The sequence below is a fragment of the Emys orbicularis genome, chromosome 5, assembly GCF_028017835.1.
Source record: "Emys orbicularis isolate rEmyOrb1 chromosome 5, rEmyOrb1.hap1, whole genome shotgun sequence".
Lineage (NCBI taxonomy): Eukaryota > Metazoa > Chordata > Testudines > Emydidae > Emys > Emys orbicularis.
Window position 1 is genome coordinate 116,030,371 of NC_088687.1, and position 22,638 is coordinate 116,053,008.

Here is a 22,638-nt window from a genome sequence, read left to right on the forward strand (position 1 = left end):
CCTCTGTTGCTTTATCCAACTACAGAAGCAGTTTCTCCTCCCTTGGTGTTCACACCTCAACTGCTAGCAGAGCACCTCACCCTCCCTGATTGAACTAACCTCGTTATCTCCATACTGATTTATACCTGCCTCTGGAAATTTCCATTACTTGCATCTGAAGAAGTGAGGTTCTTACCCACGAAAGCTTATGCTCCCAATACTTCTGTTAGTCTTAAAGGTGCCACAGAACCCTCTGTTGCTTTTTACAGATTCAGACTAACACGGCTACCCCTCTGATACAAGCATCTGTTAAACAGTTTATATATCAAACTCTTTTCCACTAATACCTCTACTACTTAATAAAACATTTATAGTAAGATTTTTAAATATCAACTGCTTCAGTTTTTACTTGCTCATCTTTTAAATACAAACATACTTGGGAAATGATCAGAGACTAGGATTATGTTGTGGATGTGAAAGGTAGATAGAAGGGCATCATACAAACAGCAGTTTTGAGAGATATTTTGCACACAGAAATCACAGGCTGGAACAATGCCCTCTGAGGGAGTTTAGAGGAGCACAATGAGAAGTGACTTCTACATCTCCCATGCTGAAGGCCCCAGACTCTGCCAGCCAGTACTGAAGGGATAGGGTGGAAAGACATTGTCCAGTCCTGCCTCATGTAGCACAGCTGGCAGTGATATGATGCCACCTGTGCCTGAACTCAAGCAGCACAAGTTGTGGGACTCTCCTGCCCCTCACACAGAGTCAAAATCTGTCCCTAATAGGCAGAACTAATCTTTAAAATTTATACCCAGTGACCCAATTAACAGCAGTATTTACACACATGTAATATGTAGGAATAGTGTTGTGGCTGTGAATCAATGAGAGAAATGTCTAACAAGAAGTGAGAGCTCCTATGGGCCCCAGTCCCTGGGCCCACATTGTTCTGATTTCACAATTCATGTTTTCTTTTATCAGAGATTTTTGTGGCTATTTTTAATATTTGTTGGCAGAGTTGCTATGGGTATTTATGAAGATGATCATATTTTAATTGTTTATTATGTTCCTAAGCACCCTGACAATGGGGAGGGCATTTTTCAAATTAAGCTCCCAATCCTGCCAGCTGCTCCACCCAGTGAAAATCCTGCAGCCACACCGAGCCCCACTGAGGTAAGTAAAGGTTACTGTAATTAAGGAAAATGATTCTTACATGTGACTTTTGCTTGAGTTTTTTGACAGAATCACGAAACTTGACTCTAGAAGACATCTGGGATTCATCCTCTTGCATGTGTCTTGACTCATCTTCATCAGACTGCATAAAAAAAATCTTTAAAGTTATCATACAAGTTATTTACAGACACATCAAAATGAAGGTGGTGAGTAGTTGAGTATACAGATTTACTGTTGCATGTTCACTGTGTAATTTTATTCTGATCAAATGTTTATTAGAAAGTGGGTGCATTTGCTAGTTACAGTTAACTCTTTTCTCTTCTAAAGCAAACAAAACTACTCAAACCATTTAATGAAATTTGTCTGATCCTGATTATGAAAGGAGGGACAGAAACAACATTTTTTGAAACCGGAAGTGGATACTACATTCACCTACCAGCACGACCTACTGTTATTCCTATATATTATGTACACTGGAATTATTGCATCCACTGATTATCCTCATTTCACTAAGTTTCCATGATGCCTATTATATCAATATCCTCATTTAATGCCAGGCTCTCTAGTTCATCCATCTTAGAATTTAAATTTCTAACATTTGTATATAAGCCCTTGAACATTTTGTCAATATAGTAACTTAATGTTGTAGTTATGTTCCTGAAAAGTGCGACTTTAAGCGAAACAATGTTAAGCGAATCCAATTTCCCCATAAGAATTAATGTAAATAGGGGGGGTTAGGTTCCAGTGAAATTGTTTTTACCAGACAAAAGACTATATTATATATATATATATATATATATATATATACACACACACACACACACAGTACAAGTTTTAAAACAAACAATTTAATATTGGTACACAGCGATGATGATTGTGAAATTTGGTTGAGGTGGTGAAGTCAGAGGGTAGGATATTTTGCAGGGAATGCCTTACTCCTAAATGATGAACTAGCAATCAGCTGAGCCCTCAAGGGTTAACCCATTGTTGTTAATGTAGCCTCACACTCTACAAGGCAGCACGAATGGAGGGAGGGGAGACAGCATAGCAGATCGAGACAGAGACACATACCCTGTGTGTGTGAGAGAGAGAGATGCACAAGGCCCCTTTAAGTACGCTGACCCCACTCTAAGTACACTAACTTTTTAAGTAGATCAGCAAGTTGAGACAGAAGCTGCTGCCAGGAAGCTCCCTCCATCCTGAGCCCTGTCGTGTCCGTCCCCCCTCTCCCTGCTCTATGGAGATGGGGTAAGCGGGGGGCAGGAGCAGGGAGGAGGGGGACACCCTGACATTAGCCCCCCACTTCCTCCTTGCACAGCAAGCAGGAGGCTCCGGGGAGCAGCTCCAAGGCAGAGGGCAGGAACAGCACATGGCAGTGGGGGGAGGGACAGCTGAACTGCTGGCAACTGCTAGCCTGCTGGGCGGCTGCCGCACAGGGAACTTAGGGGAACGGGAAGCTGATGGGGGGGAGCCAGTCCACCCTGGTTCCAAGCCCCCACCAGCTAGCTCCAACGGGCTGCTCTTCCTGCAAGCAGTGGACAAAGCAGGCAGCTGCCAAACGATGTTATAAGGGAGCATTGCGCAACTTTAAACTAGCATGTTTTCTAATAGATCAGCAATGTAACAACGAAACACCATTAACCGGGACGACTTTAAGTGAAGAGTTACTGTATTCAGTTGTTTGCCTTTATGTGTTACATTTAAATGGAACTCTCATGTTCGACTGTCCCCATTTGCTCCTACTTGTACTTTACCAACTTCCTATTCTCTTTACTAACATATAAATTTCCCCCTTTAATAAATTCATCCCTAAGAGATGTCTCCATCTGAACCTTGTACTCCTTTGCATCCATAAACTTTTCCCCAGCCTTTAGTTTAAAAAATCCTCTACAACCTTTTTCATTTTACAAGCCAGCTGTCTGTTTCCCTTTTGGTTTAGGTGGAGCCTATCCTTCCTGTATAAGCTATTCCTTTCCCAAAAGGTTCCCTAGTTCCTAATAGCTCAAAACCCTCCTCCCTACGCCATTGTCTTATCCACACATTGAGACCCTGCGATTCTGCCTGCTTTCCTGGCCCAGCAGGTGGAACTGGAAGCATATGAGAGAATGCTACCATGGAGAGGTCCTGGACTTTAATCTCTTACCTAGCAGCCTAAATTTGGCCTGCAGGATCACTCTCCTACCTTTGCCTACATCATTGGTACCTACATATGCCACACCCACTGGCTCCTCCCCAGCACTGCACATCCGTCTGTCTTGTGAGATCCACAGCCATTGCAGCAGGCAATTTATTATGAGGTTCTCCCAATTATTACAATCCCAACTATCTATGTTTCTTATAATCTAATCACCCATTATTATTACCTTCTTCTTCCTAGTAACTTGGATTCCCTCCCCAGAAGGGGTATCCTCTCTGTGAGAGGATACAATGACACCATCTGCAAGGAGGGTCCCAACTATGGGTTTGTTTCCCACCACTCCAGCTTGATGTTCCTCTTCCCCAAGACTTTCATCCTCCCTTACAGCATGAAGGCACGCCAGACTCAAGGGTGAGACCTATCTATGGTGTCTGTGAAACTCTTCTCTGTGTACCTCTGTCTCCCTTAGCTCCTCCAGTTCACCCACTCTGGTCTCAAGAGCCAATACTGTGTCTCTAAGGGCCGTGAGTTGCTTGCACCGTATGCACACCTGCCCAAAAGACAGGTAATCGTATATGCTGCACTCAGTGCAATAAACTAGATCGCCCTCACTCTGATGCTGGACTACTGCCTGCATTACTTTTAGTCTTCAGGGGTTTTTTTTGGTTGGTTGGTATTTTTGTGGGGGGAGGTGGGGGTGTTAGTGGTCTAAGTTCAGAGTATGTTTGTTAGGTGTATCTGCCTCTCACATGCCTCACAACTCCCCTGTTTGCTATCTCCTCCAGTAGTTTAGGACCTGATTTTTAAAATCTCAGTTCTCCCTGAGTTAACCCCACCCGCTTGTCAAGTGATTCTAAAGCAGCTAGGGACCAAAGGACAGCAGGCTAGAGCCTCATTATCTAGCCTAGCATGTCAGTAGGCTCAGCACGCAGCCCCCACAATACACCACATTGTAATATTTAATCAAGCAAGAACATGGCAAGCAAGCAACCGAACAGACAAACTCACCTCGAGGATCATGTAGTCTCTCCTCCCTCACCTGGAGAACTGCCTCGCAAAACTCCCAATTGCTGCTCCTGCTTGCTAGCTCCCCTGGTGGCTTTGGAATGGACTTTTTAAACCCTGTTCTCCCTTAGGCTAGGTCTACACTACCCGCCTGAATCGGCGGGTAGAAATCGATCTCTTGGGGATCGACTTATCGCGTCTCGTCAGGACGCGACAATCGATCCCCGAATCGACGTGCTTACTCCACCAGTGGAGGTGGGAGTAAGCGCCGTCGACTGGGAGCCGCGGCAGTCGATTTTGCCGCCGTCCTCACAACAGGGTAAGTCGGATCTGATACGTCGAATTCAGCTACGCTATTCGCGTAGCTGAATTTGCGTATCTTAAATCGACCCCCCCCTGTAGTGTAGATGTAGCCTCAGTGAGCCCTGCCCCCTTATCAACCTAAAGGGGTTAGGAATCAAAGGATGCAAAATACTAACAAAGAAATACGTCTAAAAAGTGAGAGTTCTTTAGCTGTTATAGCTTTGTACCTTTATATAAAGCTATAGCTTTATCTGTGTAACCTCTAACAGAAATAAAATATAAAAGCACACTATTTACAGATAAAATACTCCTTTTGGTTCAAGTATAGCAATTATGTATCTTAAAACATGGTAAAACAGGAGCACAGAGCTTGGAAAGGCTAATCTCTAGGTGACAGAAGCCTCACTTGAAGTCTATGCTATAATAAGAGGAAATTTAATACTGTATGTATAGCATGTACATGAAATACATTAATTGGAAAGGCTCCTGTTAACTAGCTAATTCTTGAAAAATCCCGGATATCTGGCTTTCTGTCTAGCAGACAATATAAAAAAGAGCAATAAAAATGATCTTACACAATGGCTTTCAAACAACTGACAGTTTTATTACCTTCACTTTCTTGTTCAAATGACAGCATATGGAGCATGCACACATACACATTGTATTTCTCACCTCTTTATCCCATCTGGTTTCTGACTCTCTCTGCCTGAGGCTTTTTAAGTGCCTTGGTCTTGGACTTGGACCTTCTTGCAGTAAAGCACTTTCTGCTTTAGACTAAGAAAAAACAAAAAGAAATTTTGGTCATATAACAATTGCAATTAATTGCACTGTTAAACAATAATAGAACACCATTTATTTAAATATTTTTGGATGTTTTCTACATTTTCATATATATTGATTTCAATTACAACACAGAATACAAAGTGTACAATGCTCACTTTATATTTATTTTTGATTACAAGTATTAGCACCGTAAAAAAACCCAAAAGAAATAGTATTTTTCAATTCACCTAATACAAGTACTGTAGTGCAATCTCTTTATCATGAAAGTTGAACTTATAAATGTAGAATTATGTACAAAAAAAAACTGCATTCAAAAATAAAACAACGTAAAATTTTAGAGCCTGCAAGTCCACTCAGTCCAACTTCTTGTTCAGCCAATCGCTCAGACAAACAAGTTCGTTTACATTTTCAGGAGATAATGCTGCCCACTTCTTGCTTACAATGTCACCTGAAAGTGAGAACAGATGTTCTCATGGCACTGTTGTAGCCGGCATCGCAAGATATTTACATGCCGAATGAGCTAAAGATTCATATGTTCCTTCATGCTTCAACCACCATTCCAGAGGACATGAGTCCATGCTGATGACGGGTTCTGCTGGATAACAATCCACAGCAGGGAGGACTGATGCATGTTCATTTTCATCATCTGAGTCAGATGTCACCAGCAGAAGGTTGATTTTCTTTTTTGGTGGTTTGGGTTCTGTAGTTTCCGCATCGGAGTGTTGCTCTTTTAAGATTTCTGAAAGCATGCTCCATACCTCGTCCCTCTCAGATATTGGAAGGCACTTCAGATTCTTAAACCTTGGGTCGAGTGCTGTAGCTATCTTTAGAAATCTCACATTGGTACCTTCTTTGTGTTTTGTCAGATCTGCAGTGCAAGTGTTCTTAAAATGAACAACATGTGCTGGGTCATCATCTGAGACCTTGAACTATAACCATGCTATAACATGAAATATATGGCAGAATGCGGGTAAAACAGCAGGGAATATACAATTCTGCCCCAAGGAGTTCAGTCACAAATTTAATTAATACATTATTTTTTTCACAAGCATCATCAGCATGGAAGCATGCCCTCTGGAATGGTGGCCGAAGCATGAAGGGGCATACGAATGTTTAGCATATCTGGCATGTAAATATCTTGCAATGCCAGCTACAAAAGTGCCATGTAAATGCCTGTTCTCACTTTCTGGTGACATTGTAAATAAGAAGAGGGCATTATCTCCTGTAAATGTAAACAAACTTGTTTGTCTTAGCGATTGGCTGAACAAAAAGTAGGACTGAGTGGACTTATAGGCTCTGAAGTTTTACATTGTTTTGTTTTTGAGTGAAGTTATGTAATAAAATCTACATTTGTAAGTTGCAGTTTCATGACAAAGAGATTACATTACAGTACTTGTATGAAAATACTATTTATTTTGTTTATCATTTTTACAGTGTAAATATTTGAAATAAAAAATAATATACACTTTGATTTCAATTACAACACAGAATACAATATATATGAAAATGTAGAAAAACATGCAAAATATTTAATACATTTCAGTTGGTATTCTATTGTTTAACAGTGCGATTAAAACCACAATTTTTTTCATCGCAATTAATTTTTTTAATCGCGATTAATTTTTGTGAGTTAACTGTGATTAATCAACAGCCCTACTTACTCCATGTAATATTAATGAAAGATTCTTTTTACTGCATAATCATCTTAAATTATTATAAAGAGCCAGATTCTGCTTCCCTTTATTACACTGTACAGTAATTTTACTCCACAAGTAGCCTCAATGATTTCAACAAGACCCCAGCATGGAAAGTAGTACTTACTCAACATAAAAGTGGCAGGATCTGACTCGCAGTTAAAACGGCAAGGTTTTTCCAAACATTACATTTTTTATATTACAAACAAGAATCAAATTAACTTGTTTAGAAAATAACATCAAAACCAGCTACTGGGAACTAATCTGTACAGATATAAAATATTATATTAACAAGTTACAAAGGCAAATTTAATTCATTAAATTATATGCAGCACAAAACAAGGAAGATTGATTACATTTTCATAAATCCTATCAAATACAATAAAATCCTTTATAAATGCATTCTCACCCTTGCAGCTTTTAATTTTTCTCTCATCCGTTCCCTAATGGAAAATTCTGCAAAGCTTGTTCTTGAGGTAGAAGGGACAGGAGGCAAGCCTAAAACAGGAAAATCAGGAGAAATCTAGAATTTTGGTGACAGAATCTTAAATCATATAAAAGACTTGCTATTCAAAATATTTACAGGATGTGGAAAGAAGGACCTCTGGCTGATAAAATATTAAAATATACACATACTTGATTTTGAGAATGAAAAATAAGTCTTGGTTTCCATGTTTCAAACCTTATAGGCTAGCAGTTGAACTCCTTTAGCCCAGCTAGATTTGCCTTCCAAAATTAAATTAAAATACAAGTGATGAGATCTGACCCATCCAGAGTACAATATATCAATATATATTTCTTTCCATTAAATAACAGTTAATTATCTGATGTGCTCTATATTCTGGTGTTCTGAGCTTGCCATTTCTAATATTATATGGTATTATATATAATCAATCATGATTAAAGGAATACCCCCCCACGACAATTCCAAAATAAACCTTAAAACAAGATACCCATTGTCTATGTACTAGTCTTTGTTCAAAGGTATATATGGCCCCAAAATGAAGTAAAACCTTATTTTTTTATGTAACACTATCAAAAAAATCTAGTTCCTCACTGTCACAGGGTAGCTGGCCTTTTGAAGGGGTCAGGGGCTCAGCCCACCTCTGACAGACTTCATAAAGGGGAATTAGGCAATTCAGGTTCACCCGGGACTAATTATCTCACTGGGGCAGTTAATTAGGCAGTGAAGCACCTGGGCATGATAAAAGGCAGCTACTCACAGTAGAGGCTAGAGAACAGAAGCTTCCGGTGAGAGGAACCGTCCCCAGAATGAGAAAGATCCCAAACTGATGGGGCTCACCAGCAAAGGAAACTAAGGAAGAATGCTCCTAAGTGGGAGAGGCTCCAAAAGGGAAGAGCTAGGAGTGCCAAGTCACAGTAGAACCTGTCCCTGGTGGAAGGATTTCACCAGATAGCAAGAGAAGCCCCAGATAAGAGGAATTATATTCTGTCCTAAGGAAGGATCATTGCAGTTTGACCTCTGTGGAGGACATTGACCCAAGTGGAGAAACACTTCCCTAGCTCATGAAAAGAGGCACTGGCTCTAGAAGAGGGTTCCATGTCAAGAGGGCCTTGCGGGTAGCAGTTCTAAATGTAAGTGGGGCCGATGGACTAAAATTAACTCAGCCCCCTCCCCCTCCAGCTAAAGATGCTGGAGTGAACGCCTATTTGTATAATGTTCCACTTTGGGGTAAAATAAACTAGACCTTTGAAGGTGTACTGTTCAATATACATAAGCCTCACTGGACTTACTGAACCCCACTGGGGAAAACTGAGGCAGAGTCATAATTGCAATGCTACAACAGGCCACCTGGGGCGCTCCAGGGGTGAGGACCACCAGTATACTCATCTTGAGCCTTTTAAAACAAATTCAATAGCTGGCAACCATTGTATATGCTAATCACAGTTTTCAGTATTTTCAGACAACACCTTGTTGGCTTCTTCACAGCTTCAAGCCCTTCATGTTGTGTCATTTTCCTTATTTGCACTGGAGCAGAATATGTTCAACATTAAGGTCCAGATCCTGCAGACACCTGCACGCATGCTAGTACCACGGATGTCAGTTTGTAGATTATAAGGCCACAAAGGACCACTGTGATCATCTAGTCCAATGGTTCTCAACCCATAGACCACAGGCTGCTTGCGGCCCAATCATCACACAGCTGTCGTCCATGTGACATCCCCAGGGCCATACAGGTAGTATATATAATGTATGGACGCAGCCCACATAACACGTGGAGAGCTGCGTATGCGGCCCACAATGATAAATAGCTTTAGAACCACTGATCTACTCTGACCAATATGACATAGGCCAGGGGTGGGGCACCTTTTTTCTATCAGGGGCCACTGACCTACAGAAAAAATCAGTTGCGGGCCACACAGCAGGGGCGTGGAGGCTTGGGGATTCCCCTAGGCTTTGGGGTGGGGCCAGAAATGAGGGGTTCAGGGTGTGGGAGGGGGCTCCAGAGTGGGGCAGGGGATTGGGGTGTGGGAGGTGGTGAGGGTTCCGGCTGGGGGTGCAGGCTTGGGGGTGGGGCTGGGAATGAGGGGGTTGGGATGCAGGAGGAGGCTCCAGGTTGGGGCCAAGGGGTTTAGAGTGCAGGAGCGGGCTCAGAGCTGGGGCAGGGGGTTGGGGTGCAGGAGAAGGTGCGGGCTCTGGGAGTTTGGGTGCGGGAAGAGGCTCAGGGTTAGGGCTGGGGTGCGGGTGGGGCTGTGGGGTCTGGGAGGGAGTTAGGGTGCGGGAGGGGATTCCGACCTGGGGCAGGGAGTTCAAGGTGCAGGCTCTGGCTGGGCGATGCTTACCTCAGGCAGTTCCAGGTCGACCGCACAGGGGGGCTAAGGCAGACTCCCTGCCTGCCCTGGCTCCGTGCTGCTCCCAGAAGCGGTCGCCATGTCCGGCCCCAAGGCGGAGGGGCCAGGGGGCTCTGTGCAGTGCATGCTGCCCACAGGCACTGCCCCCGCAGCTCCCATTGGCCACGGTTCACAGCCAATGGGAGCTGCAGAGCCAGCACTGGGGGTGTGGGCAGCGCGTGGAGCTTCCCTGATTGCCCCTGCTCCTAGGGGCCACAGGGACATGCCGGTCGCTTCCAGGAGCTGACTGGACTTTTAACAGCCTGGCAACCTGAGCTTACTTCCCGCAGTGGGCCGGATCCTGACCACGGGCTGTAGGTTACCCACCGTTGACATAGGCCATAGCACTTCCATGCATAAACACATGAAAAACTGTTTCAGGATAGGGGCCTAAAAATTCAGAATATATTTCAAGTTCAGGTCTGGTCAGAACAGTGACTAGGAGAAAATGCCATCTTTTTACTTGACAGATCTGATTCCTCTGTGTACTTAGTCATGTTTGCTTTAGTGGCAAATTAGTTTCTATCACAGTATTTTTAACTCTTAGCACTATAGAGCCTGTATTATTATGAGAGGAAGATAGATTCTACTCTGGCTCATGCATCACCAAAAGAATAGTTAACTAAATTCTAATTTTCAAGGACATATTCTGCACTCAATTAGACTTGTGCAGTCCCATTGAAATCAATGGAGTTTCAGAGGTGAAAATGCGGGCACAGCTTGATCTAGAGCATCTTTAGTACTGGTGATGCATAAGTCATTGAACCAGAAAGAACACAGTTTGACTTTTAGATTGCAAGATGATTTACATGGCTAGAAGTTAGAAAAACAGTTTACTTTTAAAGTGAGCAAATTTTCTCTGAAAGTAACAGAAACAATAAATAAGTAACCACATATATGTGTAATTGGCATAAATGGCATGAAGCAGTGCTTCCTTAGCAAAAGTCTCAAAGAGAGACACCAGACTAGGAAAGCAAAGGCAACAGGGCACATGGGAATATGAATTTCAAATTATCCAATGATGGTAAAATCATCTTTAAAATTATTACGTTTACTTTTCCATTAGAGAAATTCTGTGATTTGCAAGAGTTTGATCATTAATATAAAGAGCGCCTAAAGTGAAGTTCTAAAAACGATTATCTTTCATATAGATGTAAAGTCTATGAATACTACAGGTCCCAGAAAGAAATGCTGAATTCTGATTGGAGTGAAAGGCTGTTCAGTAAGAGATAATTTCTGAGACACATTCAATGGGGCCAGGATTTCACCCTTAGTCCTCCAGGAAGCACCTCCATTTTAAAGTTCTGGGGAGCTCCACAGGGTGCTACTCCATATTAAAGATAAGGGTGTCTAATCTTTTTGGTTTTACACAAACCATCATATGGAAAATGTAGTTCCTCTACTTAGTGGGGAAGGAGAGCTAATAACTGATGACATCAAGAAAGCTGAAGTACTTAATGACTGTTTTGCTTCAGTCTTCACTAAAAAGGTTAATGATGACCAGATACTCAACACAATTAACATTAACAACCAGGGGGAAGATATGCAATCCAAAATAGGGAAAGAACATCTTAAAGAATATTTAGGTAAGTTAGATGTTTTCAAGTCAGCAGGGACTGATGAAATTCATCCTAGAGTACTTAAGGAACTAACTGAAGCAATCTCAGAGCGTTAGCAATTATCTTTGAGAATTCCTGGAGGACAGGAAAGGTTCCAGAAGACTGAATAAGAGCAAGCATAGTACCTATATTTAAAAAGGGGAACAAGGAGAACCCTGTTAATTATTGACCAGTCAGCCAAATTTCAATACCTAGAAAGATACTGGAGCAAATTATTAAGCAATCAGTTTGAAAGCACCTGGAGGATAATAGGGTTATAAGGAATAATCAGCTTGGATTTGTCAAGTCAAGAAGAAATCATGCCACACTAACTTAATTTACTTCTTTTATAGGAAGCAACAGAGGGTCCTGTGGCACCTTTAAGACTAACAGAAGTATTGGGAGCATAAGCTTTCGTGGGTAAGAACCTCACTTCTTCAGATGCAAGTAATGGAAATCTCCAGAGGCAAGTATAAATCAGTGTGGAGATAACGAGGTTAGTTCAATCAGGGAGGGTGAGGTGCTCTGCTAGCAGTAGAGGTGTGAACACCAAGGGAGGAGAAACTGCTTCTGTAGTTGGATAGCCATTCACAGTCTTTGTTTAATCCTGATCTGATGGTGTCAAATTTGCAAATGAACTGGAGCTCAGCAGTTTCTCTTTGGAGTCTGGTCCTGAAGTTTTTTTGCTGTAAGTTTTTTTTCTTTTATAGGATCACTGACCTAGCTGATGGGGGGAAGCAGTAGACATGATATACCTTGATTTTAATAAGGCTTTTGACACAGTTGCACGTGACATTCTCATAAGCAAACTAAGGAAATATGGTCTAGATGAAATTACTGTAAGGTAGGTGTGACAGAATCCATCCCTGTATCCATACCCTACACACTACTGTAATAATTTTTGTGCAAAATATTCCTTGTAAAGTATCATTTGAAAACTCATAATTTGCTGGTCAGTGCTGTCCTCATAAAATATGTGGCAATACTGAAAAGATTTCTCTGTATGATGTTACTAACACATATCCCAAACCCCACAGACCTGCCCAAACTGAGGTTGGCAAACAGGTCTGTCCTAAACAAAGGGACGTGCACTTTGCTTAAGCAGTAAACAGTCATCAAGCAGGAAGGGAAACAAAGAAAGCCCGAACAGGTGAGAAAAAGCCAGTGGGGAACATTGTTCCACACAGACTCTTTGTCTCCTAGTGCCCAGCTGGAAATGTTTTGTAAGAGAGGGTCTGAAACAATAAAAAGGAGGGACAAACACCTCAAGGCTCCCCTCTCTCTCTGCCTACCGTATTCACTGCACCTAAAATGACAAAGGAAGCATATGTTGGACACTGGGGGAGGGGTCCTGATCTACAGGGTTTGGTCAGTAAGACTGTTGAAAGCATGTAGTGAGAAAATTTGCTTGAATCTAACACCGTTTAAATTAGGGATTAGTAAACATCGTATCTTTATTTTTCTTGTAACCATTTCTGACTTTTATGCCTTGTTACTTATACTCGCTTAAAATCTCTCGTTTTTACTGTTTTATCTAATCCAGTGTGTTCAAGTTGAAGTGTCTGGGTAACTATTTGGGGTTACAAGTTATGTCATATTATTCCCTTAATGGAATAACTGACCCAGGAGATTTGTACTGTCCAGGAGAGGGCTCTGGCAGTACAGGACTTATGTTTCTAGGGGAAAATCTGAGACTAGGTGTGTGTTGGGGTCACCCACCCACATAGCCAAGGCTGGTGAGAGCCAGAGTGTAACCCAAGTGTGGCTGGCAGGCTGCAGTTACATACCGACATTCAGAGTGTGACTTGTATGCTGAAAGGCTGTCTGTGAGTGGTCCAGGTGGGAGCTACTTCAGCAAGGTGCTGTAAGGCACCCAAGGTTGCACGGCAGGGTTGACACAGCTGTTCATTAGTCTGGATTGTACCTGGTATGTCACAGTGGGTGCACAACTAGTTGAAAGACCACACTCAAAGAGTAGTTATCAATGGTTTGCTGTCAATTTGGGAGGGCATATCTAGTGGAGTTCTGCAGGGCTCAGTCCTGGGCCCAGTATTATTCAATATGCTCATTAATGACTTGGATAATGGAGTAAAGAATATGCTTATAAAATCTGGAGATAACACCAACTGGGAGGGGTTGCAAGCACTTCAGAGGACAGGTTTAAAATTCAAAATGACCTTGACAAACTGGAGACTTGGTCTGAATTCAACAAGATGAAATTCAATAAAGACAAGTGCAAAACACTTCACTTAGGAAGAAAAAATCAAATGCACTACTATAAAATGGGAAATAACTGTCTAGGTCAGGGGTGGCCAACCGGCGGCTCCGGAGCCGCATGCGGCTCTTCAAATGTGCGGCTCCTGCCAGGAACCAACTCTGGGGAAAAAATGGTGGGTGCTTAGCACCCACCAGCAGCCCTATTAGTCCCCCGCCCCTTCCCCAGCACCTCCCGCGTGCCAGCTTGGCCCCCCCATCAGCGTTTGCCCTCCCTCCCTCCTGCCCGCCCGCCACGATCAGCTGTTTTGTGGCGTTGTGGCTCTGGGAGGGAGAGGGAGGAGTGAGGACATGGCGCCCAGGCCCCCTCCCTCCCCCAGCGCCTCCCACCCACTGTTCTCAGCTATTTCGCGGCATTGAGGTAGCTCAGGAGGGAAGGGGGGGGCTGGGTGTCACGTCCTTGCTCCTCCGCCTCCTCCCCAGAGCCGCCACAATGCCGCAAAACAGCTGAGAGCAGTGGGCGGGAGGCGCTGGGGGAGGGAGGAGCGAGGACCCGGTGCACAGCCTCCCCCCTCCGTCCCCTTGCCTGCTGCCCATTTCGCACCACGAGGCTCTGGGAGGGAGGGGGAGGAGCAAGGAAACAACTCACTGGGGGTGGGGACAGAATGGGGCGGGAAGAGGTGGGGCGGAGGTGGGGCAGGGGCAGGAAGGGTCAGGGTGGGGGTGGGGACTTGGTGAAAGGGGTGGAGTGGGAGGCGGAGCCACGGGCAGAGCCAGGTGTCCAGCAACCCCTGGCCGGAGCCTATCTCCTTGAATAAAGTACACAGTGACTACTAGCTGGTGTGGAAATTTTTAACCAAAATTTTTCTTACACCATCTAACAATGGAAGGCAAGTGCAAATGGAAAAGAAAATACACAGACAAAAATCGAGGCTTCCAACAGGAGTGGGAGAATAAGTACTTCTTCATTGAACGTAATGGTAAGGCCACGTGTCTTCTTTGCCAAATGTGTATCTCTCAGTTCAAAACTTCAAACTTGCAGTGTCATTTTGCTTCTAGCCAGGCACATATGGGTCAAGAATTCCCACAAGGTTCTGAATTCTGCACTTTAAAACTGAAAACTTTGAAAAAACAAACCGATGTAGAAACCCAGTTCTTCACCAGATTTACCAACGATCGCAGACTGTAACATTAGCCTCCTATTATGTGGCCTGGCACATAGCCCGTGCAAAAAAGCCCTACTCTGAAGGCGAGTTTATAAAAATGTGCCTCACTGATGTGATTTCAATCCTGTCATCAGAGAACAAGAATCTATAGAAGAAAATTTCTGGCCTGCAGCTTTCACACCACACAATAGAACGCAGAATCTCCGGCCTGAACAGTGACATTGATTCGCAACTGCACTTTCAACTTCAACAGTGTGAGTATTTGAGCATCGCTTTGGATGAGTCGTGCGATGTACAGGATAAACCTCAATTATCAGTATTTGTCCGGACTGTGTCTGACGACTGTGTTGTAAGGGAAGAACTCCTGGATATCGTACCACTAAATGACAGAACTCGTGGACAAGATCTAAAGGAGGCATTGATGTTGTTAGTTGCAAAACACCACTTCCCTTTACAGAAGCTCACTGCCATTGCAACAGATGGGGCTCCGTTCATGTGGGGATCTGTGAATGGATTAGTAGGGCTTTGTAAGTCTGATGAGAGCTTTCCTGAATTTTGGACATTTCACTGGGATCTAAAAATCTCAAATTTGATCACATCATGAAACCAGTCTTGCACGTTGTGAATTTCATTCACTCAAATGCACTCAATCACAGACAATTTCAAAATCTAATCAAAGAACTGGATGAAGACGACTTCCCTGCCAATTTGCCATTTCACTGCGCAGTTCGATGGCTCTCGAGAGGTATAGTTATTTCACATTTTTTCGAGCTCCTGGAACCAGTAAAATTGTTTATGGAGGAGAAGCAAAGAATACACCCTGAGCTAACAGATCCTGGGTGGGTTCTAGACTTGGCATTTCTTGCAGACATGCTGCTGCATTTGGATAAACTAAACGTGGACTTACAAGGACAATTCCGGTTGCTGTCTGAACTAGTGCAAAGTATATTTGCGTTCATGAACAAACTGCAGTTGTTTCACAGACAAATGCTTAAGGGAGAGCTGACACACTTTCCCTCAAGGTCAAAACTTCCAGACAGATCAAAAGAAGATGCAGCAGAACCCCTAAAACGGAGCACAACTAGATATGCGAGCATGATTAAAGATCTTAAGGACAGTTTTGAGGAAAGATTCCAAGATTTGCAGCAGAAAAGACCTCAAATCAGATTTCTGATTGACTCTCTTAGTGCTGAAGCCGATTGTCAGAAGCCCCCTTTAGTTACTGACGAAGCAACATCCCAGATGGAAATAATAGAACTTTTGGAAGATGACAGATTGAAATCTGTTCAGAAGACAGAGGGGACCCTTACTTTCTGGAAATCTGTACCAAAGGATAAATACCCCAACATCAGAGGCGCAGCCCTAAAATTAATCTCGATGTTTGCCTCGACCTATCTTTGTGAGTGTTTTCTCGACACTCAAACATGTGAAATCCAAGCAGCGATCCGTTTTGACAGACAGCCACTTAAGAGAACTGCTGTGTGTGAGCACAACTGAACACCAACTAAACTTCAAGAGAATTGTTGAAAGCAAAGATTGACAGAAGTCCCACTAAGTAAAACGTTAAGTTGTTATTGTTAACTATACATTATAAATGCACAATAAATATACATTATCAAATTATATAATGATTGTGTGTGCATATATATATATATATATATACACACACACACATATACATATACGTATATAATCATGACATAATACTGTGACTCTTTGGCAATGGTCATTGGTAAATTCTGGCTCCTTCTCAGGCTCAGGTTGGCCACCCCTTGTCTAGGTGCTAGTACGCTGAAAAGGATCTGGGGGTTATAGTGGACCACAAACTGAATATGAGCCGTCAGTGTGTTGAGGCTGCAAAATAGGCCAATATGATTCTTGGGTGTATTAACAGAAGGGTTGTATGTAAGACATGAGGGGTAATTGTCCCGCTCTACTCAGCAGTGGTGAGGCCCCAGCTGGAGTACTGTGTCCAATTCTGGGAACCACAATTTAGGAAAGATGTGGACAAACTGGGAAGAGTCCAGAGGAGAGTAACAAAAATGATAAAAGGTTTTGAAAACCTGACTTATGTGGAAAGCTTAAAAAAACTGAGCATGTTTAGTCTTGAGAAAAGAAGGCTAAGGGGGTACCTGATCACAGTCTTCCAATATGCTACGGGCTGTTATAAAGAGGATGGTGCTCAATTGTTCTCCATGTCCACTGAAGGTAGGACAAGAAATAATGGGCTTAATCTGCAGCACAGGAGATTTAGGTTAGATATTAGGAAAAACTTTCTAACTATAAGGGCAGTTAAGCTCTGGAATACTCTTCCACAGGAGGTTATGGTGTCCCGCTCATTCAAAGCTTTAAAAAACAAGTTAGACAAACACCTGTCAGGGATGGTCTAGGTTTACTTAGTCCTGCCACAGAGCAGGGGGCTGGACTTGATGGCTTCTCGAGGTCCTTTTCAGCCCTACATTTCTATGATTCTATGCCTGGCTGCAAATGTGCTATGGGCTAGGTACAGTAAGTTTACTGGGTTATATCCAGGAAAAAGTGTGTCCACGGTTGGTAGCTAAAAGAGTTAGGATCGCTACTCAGAAGATACAGCACTGTATCAATAATGGAAAGAACTTTGATGCAAGGACAGAACATCAGATTCAAATATGAGGATCAAAGGATGATTTCTAGAACAGTGTTTCTAGGTTGGTTGTGATCCCCGGGGGGGGGGAACATGAAAGACACTCAGGGTTGTTGGCAAGGCACTGAAATTATGCTCTAAAGCAAAGAAAATTTCACTCCTTCCACATCCTTACCCTTTAAGGTCATGTATTCTCTGTCAACCTCTCAAAACACACACACAAATTATTGTTACTACTGATACTCGTCTTACTTTTTTTTTTATAGCAAATGGAAGAGGGGGTTGCAAAAACTTTTGACTTCAAATAAGGGGTTGCCAACCTAAAATGACGGAGAAATACTGATTTAGATTATTAAGCTGCTGGGGAAAAGGAGACTTACTGTTTGTTTTCTGCTTTTCAATCCTCGCTTCCAAAGGGCCTGGGCCTCCCTTCTGAGTAGCTACATTCACAATGAATGGACACACCTCTTTGTGGACTAATTTTATTAGAGGTTCCTTTTTCACATTTGGTGGTATTCCTCTTCCTCCTCTTAGACTGTAAATTCTTCATGCAAAGACTATGTCTTGGTATGAGTTTGTACAGTGCCTACTACGTGGTCCCAATCTTGGTTAGGGCCTGTGGCTGCTACTGCATTAAAAGTATTAAATAATATATGTGAAGTAGTTCCACAAGGTTACTGAAGGCAGAGTTTGGCTGTCTGAATTAAAAGACGAAGCAGATTCTGTCCAAGGCCTACTATTGTATATTTATATAGATGGGGGAAATGTTTATGCTTTTCATGATAATGGCCTATTATGCACAACAGAAATGTTTCTTCATATGTACTGCAGTGTTTCCAGCTGGACTGGATGGTCAAGATTATGTTTTCACCCTATACTATACATTTGAGACAGTCCACTTATCTCATTTCACAGGTGTTCAGTTTAATGTAGCGTTCATACCATGTCAAAGAAGAACATAGCACAAAGGTCTGTGGAATTTTATAATAGACAATATTATGTTTATACACCCAATAGTCCAGATTTTTTTAAATATTTTCCTTTTTGTGGTATATTGTTTCCCAGCTACCTATGGGTCAGGACTTTAACTACATAATGTTCTCCACATCTTCACAAATCCCCCTCATTTTCATTGCAATTCTTGAGTTTCTCTGATGCTCTTCAGAGACTGTTGGAAGACCTGGCATTGACTGATGTCTGCTGTTTTTTTGCTGTTTGAAGAAGCAAAGGTTTTTTTTGTCCTTCCTCCATGTGAATTATTTTCTTTTCCTGCTCTTTAAGAAGTAGCTGAATTATCCCTTATGTCCCATATCTCACAATTCATCTTTTCTACTGGAAAAGTAAACATTTTGTAAAATGATTGGCCGACAAAAGGTGTGGCCTCTTTTGCTGATGTTTTTTGGAGCGTGTGGCTTTTTTCTTTGAACAGCTGTGAACACTGACATTTCAAGTAAATATTTTTTTCTAGCTATCTCCAATCATACCATTAGTAATATATTCAGGTTTTTTTAGCCAAACATTGCTCTGCTCTGTCCTTTGGAAAAAAAAAATCTTTCTTTGCCAAGGCCTGAATAAAGGGTGATTTCATATTTATATAAGGAATTAAATTAATAAAAAGGTTGTAAAAATGAAAAGGCCAAAGGATTGGGAGGGGTTTTATCACACAACTTACATAATGTAACAGTGAGATTGATAATTAATCAAGATCCTTATACAAGATTATTGGTGACAGACGATAACTAGATTATGCAATTAAAGCCATATATAGCTTACATATTAACACCATACTCAAGGTGTAAATTACCTTCCAGGATTAAGGTAGGCCCTCCCTTGTCATTCAAACAGAAAAAGGGTGTTGTGATTAAGCCATGCTGCTGCTGATTCTGCTCTCCTTAAAGGACAGTCCTAGGCTTTGTTTGAAGCTTTGTGCTCTTTAAACTAAGGAGTCTACTTACTTGGTATGGAGGAGGGGGCATATTTACCTTTAGAAACATCTAACATAGCATGATTATTTGCTTTGAAACCTGTTACTTTGCGAAAGTGTGTTCTGATTTGTTGGATCAAAGACACTTGTAACCTCACCTCAATTCCTCTTCATTGATTAACACTAATGAGAAAACTGATGCACACAAATATGCTTTGGGACTTCTGCAATACTGGACAATTCCTTCTAAGCTTGGTCCCAGACAAACAAGGTTAGAGTGAACAGTCTTGTAAACTCGGCAGAGAAACCATTTGCAATGCATTCCTCACTCTTTCATCATCAAAGTAAGAGACCACGTGAGTAGTGACCCTCTCAGCTTGTTTTCTGTAACAAGAACCTATGATTATCAGAGGGGTAGCTGTGTTAGTCTGAATCTGTAAAAATCAACAGAGGGTCCTGTGGCACCTTTAAGACTAACAGAAGTATTGGGAGCATAAGCTTTCGTGGGTAAGAACCTCACTTCTTCAGATGCAAGATGCACTTCTTGCATCTGAAGAAGTGAGGTTCTTACCCACGAAAGCTTATGCTCCCAATACTTCTGTTAGTCTTAAAGGTGCCACAAGAACCTATGAGTATTGGATTCAAGGAAAGATCCTTCATCTCTGGACTGTTTGGATTCTAACAGGGGGGAATAATGGAACAAGAAGATGGAGATTCCCAGTGTCATTCTGGGTAGTCCTGAGAGACTTTTGGGAAACTGGCAGATTACTACATCTCTGCTACCATTTGGAATTATAGACTGTGACTCACCTATACATATATTTTACCTGCTTCAACCTCTCAATAACTCTAATTTCCTTTTCTTAGCTAATAAACCTATAGTTAATTTACTATGGAATTGGCTACCAGCATTGTCTTTGGTGTAAAATCTAGGGTACCAATTGATCTGGGGTAAGTGACTGGTCTCTTGGGACCGGGAGCAACCTGAATGTGGTGTGATTTATCACAAAGTCCAGTTTCTCTGGGTGAGAAGACAGACTGGAGAATCTAAGGGGATTGTTTGTGACTCCATGATAAAACTGGTATAGTGATCCAGGAGTTCACATTTGTTACTGACTTGGTGAAATCTAATTATAGATACAGTTTAGGGTATCTGCCCTTTTTTCTGACAGTCTCCCCAAGGTAGGTACTCACAGACGTGAGCCACTCCAGACAGCATGACATCGCCCACTCTTGGTGACTAGTCTCCGACTCTGAGTGGAACCAATTGGCCCGGCTCTACCAGTTCCAGTGGGGACTATGTGAGGAGATTAAGGATGGGCTAGCCTGTGGAGGCCTTCATCAGCCTTGTCATCCATACTGACAATAGGCTCAGCAAGCAATGTGAGGAAAAGAAGGGGTCTGTGCTACTACCTGACCAGTGACCCTCAGTACCAATCTCAACCCGGACTCTGAACCCATGTAGCAGGATAGTGCCCGCTGCCATGTGACCCCTGAGGAAAAAGAGCACTGTCCCAGCTTGTGTTTCTACTGTGGAGGATCAGCCATACTTTTGCCAACTGTCCATCCTGAGCTCTAGCACAACGCAGTTCAAGAAACAACCACACCCAGGCCTGGTAGAGGGGGTTGACCTGGGTGAGTCCTGACATAATGCACCCCCCCACTCCTCGCCAAGACATACCCCAGGAATGGTGAGTCCAAGTCTGCCTCCATGTACCAGGGGAGCCTTACCAAATTCTGCCACAGTGGGCACTCATGGATTCCAGGCAGTGGACAACTTCATAGATGTTGATATGGCCTAAGCCATGGGTATTGCAGTTCAACCAAAGACTGTCCCCAACCCAGTGGAAACTATATATGGCTCACTCCTGTCATCGGGACCAGTGACACAGGAGACGGTGGCGTGAAGTTGCCATTTGGGACCATCGTTCTGGAGCTTAGGTGGGAGACAAGCATCCAGATGCCTAGAGGGAGAAAGCAGTGCACATGCCCAGAAGCAGAAACTTAGACACCTTAGAACTATCACCGTGAAAAACTTGGGCACAGAATTTAGGCACCTACAGCATTTGGCAACGGTTTTGGGGGTTGCAGTGGAGCCAAAACAGGGACTTGAGTGATTAAGTACTTTCATGGATCCCACCCTCAGTACCTGAGTCACTTAGGAGTCTTTAAAAAATTTATCCCTCAATTTATTGAAAACAGATTGCTGTTTTACTGCCTTAAAATTAGTCAATATAAACATATACCTCTGAAGAGACTTCTAAAGAAACTAAGTAGTCACAGTGTGAGAGGCAAAGTATTGTCACAGATAAAAACTTGCTATGAGAGGAAACAGAGTAGGAATAAATGTTTTCATCATGGCAAATGATGAATAGCAAGAGCCTAAAAGTTCCAGGTTAGGTTTCACATTGTTTAAGATATTTATTAATGTCCTGGAAGGGTGTGTGTGTGTGCAGTAAAGTTGCAGAATTTGAAGATGATAAAGTTATTTAAGTTAGTCAAGTGCAGAGTGGACTGTGAGGAACTTCAGTGGGACCTAAGTACGCTCGGTGAATGGACAGTACAATACCAAATTAAGTTCAATGTTGATAAATGCAAAAGCATAATAGAGAGACAAATTTAAACTATTTATAAACTTTACAGGGTTCTAAGTTAATTGTATCAACACAGAAACGAGACCCGTGCATAATCAGGTGAATCTGCTGGATTAGTGGTTTTTTCACACCATCCTCTTGCTGATCTGTCTGTTGTAGGGAAATAACCTGCAGTTAAAAACTGCAGCTGGGTAGGAAATGGATTTCAAAAAAATTTTGCTATCCCAAAGGAGGACAAAAAGTCAAAATCTCAAAGTTTTGCAACTGAAAATAACCAATGGCAGTAAAGGGGCGTGTCAACTATAATATTCTGATAATTCTGTATTTTTAACCTTTTGAAATTTAAGCTAATTAGTCTGAAAACAAAAAGTTGTTTCAAACTGGAAATTTTTCTTTAGAAAACGTCAAAATAAAAATGATATATTAAGAGTTTGTAACAAAGATTGTCTTGTCAATAAATTAGTCTGTTCTAATCACTCTTAATATATTTCATTTTATTTTAGAAATTTTCCCTTTTGATTCCTAACTCTCATTTCCCTCATTTGTAAAATGGGTGATTTTTCTCATTTGTGCACTCCGTGAAAAATCTCAT

The 22,638-nt window shown here is 42.3% G+C and overlaps 1 protein-coding gene across 1 annotated transcript in view; it reads right to left on the reverse strand.

Moving 5' to 3' along the window:
* Window positions 1-22,638, reverse strand: part of CC2D2A (coiled-coil and C2 domain containing 2A) — a 118,183-nt gene that overhangs the window by 87,561 nt on the left and 7,984 nt on the right. The window contains exons 4-6 of the mRNA XM_065405183.1: window positions 7,484-7,572; window positions 5,270-5,371; window positions 1,193-1,294 (exon numbers count right to left, since the gene is read on the reverse strand). Of these exons, the coding sequence (XP_065261255.1) occupies window positions 1,193-1,294; window positions 5,270-5,371; window positions 7,484-7,572 (293 nt within the window). The remainder of the gene's footprint in view (window positions 1-1,192; window positions 1,295-5,269; window positions 5,372-7,483; window positions 7,573-22,638) is intronic.